General features: G+C 68.8%; 1 protein-coding gene across 1 annotated transcript; it reads right to left on the bottom strand.

Annotated features, from left to right (window-relative positions):
* Positions 1–2240: 2240 nt before the first annotated feature.
* Positions 2241–6601, bottom strand: SHMT2 (serine hydroxymethyltransferase 2; the record flags this gene model as incomplete). The annotated part of the gene is made up of 8 exons (XM_026646248.1): positions 2241–2874; positions 3406–3513; positions 3961–4116; positions 4417–4516; positions 4621–4786; positions 5644–5783; positions 6148–6270; positions 6521–6601. Coding segments are annotated over 8 exons (1002 nt in total), but the record flags the coding sequence as incomplete, so codon positions are not given.
* Between the last annotated feature and the right edge of the window lie 4 nt (positions 6602–6605).

The following is a 6605-nucleotide window of genomic DNA, read 5'->3' as shown; positions in this document are numbered from 1 at the left end:
GGGGGGGGGAGCCCAGATGGAGGGGGGGCAGCGTGAGAGTGGGGGGTGCTTCTACTGAGGGGTGGGGCCAGGACATGACAGCGGCTCCCCCAGCCCCTGGCAAGGAGCCTGGCCTGGCTTGGTGTGTATCTGTGTGTAAGTTTGCAGCTGTGCTGGGGGGCAGAAAGAAGCGTGGTAGCTGGGTGGGGGGTTGTATGCGCCCGTATCGGTGTGTGGCTGTGTAGACATGGGCATGCACACTGCTGTGTGCGCAAGGTAGCGTGTGCGTGTGGCTCCCCCTGTTCTGGGCCCCCTCACTGCCCCCCCACCCAACCCCACACTCACTGCCCCGCCTGCCCCACACTGGCACTGCCAGCGCTGGCCTCCTCCATTCCCTAGGGCACCCACTGTCGCCTTCACCCCCTGGCACGGCTGTCGCTGAGCAGTAGGCCCTGGCCAGTAACCCCCCGCAGCAGGGGGCCCTGTGGGACACCACATTTGCAGGGGGAGCTAAAGGGGGCTGCCCCCCCCCAAGCAGAGCTGGCATCCCACACCCCCGATACATGCAGGCCCCCTGGGGCGTGAACACCAGGTGATGGGTCACCTCCTGCAGCCTCCATGCCCGTCACTATCCCATCCCCCAGCGGGTCCCACCCCAGAGACACCCCCCATCCCCCAGGGACAGACCCTGCTTGGGAAAGGGTCCCCAGCCCCCCCGTGCAGAGCAGCTGCCGTGGGGCTCGCTGGGGCCCTGCTGACGGTTTGGTTTGGCACCGGCGGGGCAGAGGGTGGGTTGCTGGCGGCGCACACACAGCAGCCATTGTGTGGCATGGGCCAGCGGGGACGTGCCACGGAGCAGGCAGCTGGCCCTGGCATCGCCAGCAACCGCTGCGCTCTGGAGGAACCACGCGGCCGGCCCGGGGGAGAGCGAGCGCCAGGCGGGCACTGAGCCAGGCTAAGCGTCCGGAGCAGGAGAAAAGAGGAAACGCCCAGCAGCTCGGCGCAGAGTAACAGAGGCCCAGCTCGGCCCCTCCAGCAGAGCTGGGGGGGAAGTCCCCAGGTCCCCCTCCATTGGGGTGAGGCATCCCTCTGCAGCCCTGCCCGGGGTCGATGGAGGGTGGCACATGCCCCTTCCAGCCCCCAGCCTCAGATGCAAGGGGCCAGAGGACTGAGCCCCCCCACAGAGGGGCTTTAGGGAGCCAGACACAGCCCTGCCTCCCACCCCCCCCACTGCATGGGGCTCACCACCCTCCACCCCACTGCTGCTGGCGTCCTCGTGCACCAGCCCCACAGCAAGAGGCAATGCCTGCCCAGGAGGGGGTTAAACTCCTCCAGTTCCCCCCCCCCCATCTGAATCATGCAGGGCGATTTTACTGGCTGGACCCAGGGGGAGGGGGCGTTAACAAAGAAACCTGCTGCAACCTGTGGGTGACCCCCCCCCAACCCCCCCACGCATCCCACGGCAAAATCCAATTGCACTTAACAAATCCAATTTGCTGCTGCTGCTAATAGCGTTTGGTGCCGGTTTAACGGATGGAGCTGGGCAGCTGGCAGGGCCGGGGGCCAGGTGGTCGCAGAAGTGCCTGCTGTGGGCGGGGGGGGGGGGGAAATGATTGATCATGAGCTGCCCCCTGTGCCAGGCCCCATGGGCACAGCCCTGCCAAGAGCTCTGGGGCAGCCCCACCTGAGCGAGCCAGGCCGGCGGGTCCCATGGGGAGGCATTGGTGCACATGGGGGGGCGGGGGGCAGGGGCACTGGCTGTTGGCAAGAGCCAGGCGGGCGTCAACCATGCCCTGAAGCGAGGGGCTGGATATTTCAACGGGCTCATTGACAAACAGGGAGAATAAACCCAGGGGTGGCGAGGTGCCTCCTGGAGACCATCTACCCAGTGGGGGGGGGGGTCACTGGGGAGCACTCCCCCAGGGTGGCAGGACCCTGCAATGGGAGATCCCCCCCGCCCCAGCAGCCAGGAGAGAATCAGCCCCCCACTGCACAGACAGTGACAGCTTCCGAAGTCTCCTACCATGGGCCAGCTCCAAGCCCCCATCCATGGGGCTGGGCCAGGGGTCGCCCTGGGCAGCCCAGTTCTGAGCCCCCCACCGAAGGGCTGCGGGGCATTGATGGACAGCAAGAGAAGAGGAAGCCAGGGCGGGGGACACGCTGGGCTGGGGAGGGGCCAGAAAGCCCCCCAGACAGACAGCAGCTCTCAGCATCTGCCCCCACCCCCCCGATGGACGGACAGACGGACAGCAGACAACACAACTTTCCGACGTTCCAGGTTTTTTCGCTCCGTTAAACCAGCGGCGCCCTGACAAGGGAGGACCTCCCCCCCCGCCACCGCGCTGCCCCATTTGACCCACCCTGTCTAGGGGAAAAGCAGCTGGAGCGTCCTTAGCGGGAGAGGCCTGGGACCCAGAACTAGGCCTTTGGGGGCGTTTTCCCAACCCCCGCTGGCACCGGGGGGGAAGGGGGGGGCGTACGCGCAGGGCACCTGCAATGGGACGACCTTGATTGTGACTGGTAAGGAGGGGTGGGAGCTGGCACGGGGCTGGGGGACGTTCCAGCCGGAGACCCTACAATAACGGGTCAGCCTGAAGTCAGCTGCAGGGGCAGGGGAGCCCTGGGGGGGGCTGAAGGCTGCAGGGCAGAGTGGGATACGAAGGGGTCGTGCCACGTGGTGGGATGCCCGGGGTCCCAGCACTGCCCCCCTCCTGGGGTTAGGGTCAGTCTCTGTCCCCGGAGCGCGGGCGGGGCCAGCCCCCGCTGCTCAGCGCTCCTGGAAGCCGGGCATGGGGAAGGAGCGGGCGAAGGTCTCCACGCGCTGGCGCAGGTCGGACAGGCGGCTCTGCGTCGCCGCGTCACTCAGCAGGAAGGATTTGAAGTCTTGCAGCTTGGCTGGGGAGAGCAAGGGGAGGGGGTGAGTGGGGAAGCCGGAGGAGGGGGTCGGCCAAGCCCCCCCCCCCCCCCCCCCGCCCCTTCACAAAGACACCCCCCCCCCCCCAACCCACCTGTCCAGCCCAGAGCCGTGGCACGGGCTTTATCCCCAATGTACAAAGGAAAACTGCTCTAGCCACTAGAACCCACTGCCCTCCCAGAGCCAGGGAGAGAACCCAGGAGTCCTGGCTCCCAGCCCCCCGTGCTCTAACCACTAGACCCCACCCCGCCTGCTCTAACTGCTGGCCACCCCCCCCCGCTCTAACCACTACACCCCACTCCCCTCCCAGAGGCAAGATGGAACCCAGGTGCCCTGGCTTTCCGAGAAGCTGTGCGGTGCCTGTGTCACACCACAGGTCCCCCCAGCCCAGAGATCCCCGATGCCTCAGGCTGCTGCACCGGCGGGACGGGCCCGATCCTTGGCTGGAGCCTGCCCCCGCATGGGGCGTTCAGACCAGCAGGGCAGAGGCTGAGAAGCTCCCGCCCACTCACTGGTTTTGCTCTTGACCTCCAGGCCGATGCTGATCCCCTCGTCGATGAAGGCCACGACCTTCTGGAAATCGGCCTCCCGGAACCGGCGGGACGTCAGCGCCGGGGCCCCTGGGGAGAGCCCAGCACCGGGGTTACCTCACCGCGCCGCCACCCCCGGCACCGGAGTTACCTCACAGTGCCAGCCCCCCACCCCCACAGGGAGAGCCCAGCCCCACAGTTACCTCACCGTGCCGGCCTCCCCACACCCCGGGGAAAGCCCAGCACTGGGGCATCTGGAGGGGAGTGGGGGCTAGTGGTGAGAGCAGGGGGGGCTGGGAGCCAGGACTCCTGGGTTCTGTCCCCAGCTCTCACTGATGTCGGACGCCCTGGGGCGCCAGGGCAGAGAGTTCAAAGCCGCCCTGGTACCCTCAGGGGGGCAAAGCTGGGGGGCATCCCCAGAGGGGGGGGGCCGGGGGGTCTCTCAGGGGAAGGCCCAGTACTGGGAACAGACTGTGGGAATCAATCCCCCCTCGGGCTGGGAGGCCGGACACGCCCCACCCCCCGGCGCCCCCTTACCCAGCCGCAGGCCCCCCGGCGTCAGGGCGCTCTTGTCCCCTGGGCAGGTGTTCTTGTTGGCCGTGATGGACACCAGCTCCAGCACCCGCTCGGCCCGGGCCCCGTCGATGCCCTTCGGCCGCAGGTCCACCAGCACCAGGTGGTTATCGGTGCCGCCTGGGTCGGGAGAGAGAGATCAGCACCCCGACCCGCAGCCCCCGCCGGCTCCCCCCAGCTCCGCCGGTGCCCCTCACCCCCGACCCGCAGCCCCCGCCAGCTCCCCCCAGCTCCGCCGGTACTCCTCACTCCTCACCCGCAGCCCCCTGCTAGCCCAGCCCTGACGCCTCCCCCCTGCTCTGCCCCCCAAACCTCCAGCCACTAGCGCCTGCCTTGCACTGCCCCAATCCCCCATTCTACCCACTATGTCTCATTGCACCCCCCCAACCCCGCCCCGTGCCCAGCTCCCGCGGGCATCACCTGACACCAGGGTGTAACCCCTCTGTAGCAGCGCCTCCGCCATGGCCCTGGCGTTCTTCAGCACCTGCTGGCAGTACTCCCGGAAGGCGGGGGAGCTGGCCTGTGGGGGAGAGGGGTGGGGGGGGTCAGCGGGGCCATAGATCGTCCCCCTCCTCTCCCCCCAGCTATGTGTTAGCCTCGCCCCCGCCCCGGGGGGGCCCCCACCTGCTTCAGGGCCACGGCCACGGCGGCGATGGCATGGTTGTGGGGCCCGCCCTGCAGCGAGGGGAAGACGGCGAAGTTGATCGGCTCCTCCAGGTTGTAGGGGGTCTCCTTGCCCGTCTTCTTATCCACCGAGCGCAGCCCTTTGCGGTAGAAGATCAACCCGGACCTGTGGGGCCGGGGGATGGGTCAGGGTGTGACCCCCCCCACGAGCCATGGGGGTCCACAAGCCAGGGCAGCTGCCCGAGACGAGTTTGCCAGGTCTCAGCCCTGGGGCCCACAACCCAACCCGCCCACCCATCCCCCGGCGGCTCAGCTCCCTGCTGCCCCCTGTAGGGACCCCTCTCCAGGGGGCAGGCCCATCGGGGTGTCCGCGTGGGCAGAGGGGGGGTTTCCTTGCGCCTGCCCCTGCTCTGGATCAGAAGGCGTCAAATCATGTGGCCACCCCCATCCCAGCCTTGGGCCCCTCCCCAGCTCTGCCAGTGCCCCTCACTCCCGACCCGCAGCCCCTCCACCCACTTGCATCCTGGCCACACAATCACCAGGGTCTGGTTCCCTCTTGGGAGTGGGAGGGGCATGCAAAAGGGGGGCAGGGGCCGTGCAGGGTGGGGGAGGAGGGAAGAGGGACAGGCCAGGGGAGGGACAGGCCGGGGGGAGGGGAAGGGCAGTGTGGTGGGGGAGGAGGGACAGGGCAGCGGGGAGGGGAAGGGCAGTGCGGGGTGGGGGAGGAGGGAAGGGGGACAGGCCGGGGGGAGGGACAGGCCAGGGGGGAGGGGAAGGGCAGTGCAGGATGGGGGAGGGAAGGGCAGTCATGGTGGGGGAGGAACAGGCCAGGGGGGAGGGGAAGGGCAGTGTGGTGGGGGAAGAGGGACAGGCCAGCGGGGAGGGGAAGGGCAGTGCGGGGTGGGGGAAGAGGGAAGGGGGACAGGCCAGGGGAGGGACAGGCCGGGGGGAGGGGAAGGGCAGTGCGGGCGGGAAGGGGGGATAGGAGAGGCCAGGGGGGGATCCAGCCCCGGCCGCACTCACCGGGCCCCGCGCAGGGTCTTGTGCGTGGTGCTGGTCACCAGGTCGGCGTGCTCGAAGGGCGAGGGCACCACCTTGGCAGCCACCAGCCCGCTGATGTGTGCCATGTCGGCCAGCAGGTAGGCCCGGACCTCCTCGCACACCTGCCGGAGACGGGCGCGGCGTCAGCCGCGGGGCCCCTCCAATCCCCCCTCACCGGCTCAGCCCTCCCCCCGCCCCCCCAGCTCAGCCCTCCCCCCATGCACTCCACCCCCGCAGGGCAGGACCAGGCAACTCACACCAACCTCCCCCCTCCAACCCACCCCACCGGCTCCCCCCCCCATCTCCAGCTCCAGGGAGGGCCCATGGTCATCATGTGGGGGTGGTGCCAGGAACCCCTTCCCCACCCAGCCCAGGCCCCTCCCCTCAACTCCCCACCCACCCCCAGACCTCTTCCTCGCTCCCCACTCACCCCAGGCTCCTCCCACTCTGTCCTAAGCCCCCCCCCGACTCCTCCCTCCCCCGCACCTTCTTCATGCGGGCGTAGTCGATGAGGCGGGCGTAGGCGCTGGTGCCTGCGATGATGAGGCGGGGGCGGAAGAGCCGGGCCGTCACCTCCAGCTGCTCGTAGTCGATCAACCCCGTGGCCGGCTGCGGGGGGAGGGGGTCACAGCTGGAGAGTTACCCCCTGGGGGGGGGGGAAGAGACAGACACTCCGGGCTCCCTTCCCCCCAAATACACCCGAGTCGAGGGTCCCAAATGCCGCCAGAGCAGCAGAAACCTCCTGGCCCAGCCCCTCGAGGGGGGTCCCCAGGAGCAAGGGACTGGGACCCACCCTGTGAATGCATGTTACCCCCCCCCCGCGAGCACCCTGCACACACGCTGGCCCCTCCCCACTCACGTTGAGTTTATAGGGCATGGACTCGAAGAAGATGGAGGTGGCCGAGATGCGCTTGACGTCCGACATGTACCCGTGGGTCAGGCTG

This window comes from Terrapene carolina, unplaced genomic scaffold (genome assembly GCF_002925995.2).
Source record: "Terrapene carolina triunguis isolate 2854851 unplaced genomic scaffold, T_m_triunguis-2.0 Scaffold34561, whole genome shotgun sequence".
Taxonomy (NCBI): Eukaryota; Metazoa; Chordata; order Testudines; family Emydidae; genus Terrapene; species Terrapene triunguis.
The sequence above is the reverse complement of the archived record's forward strand: the minus strand, read 5'-3'. Positions and strand labels throughout refer to the sequence as shown.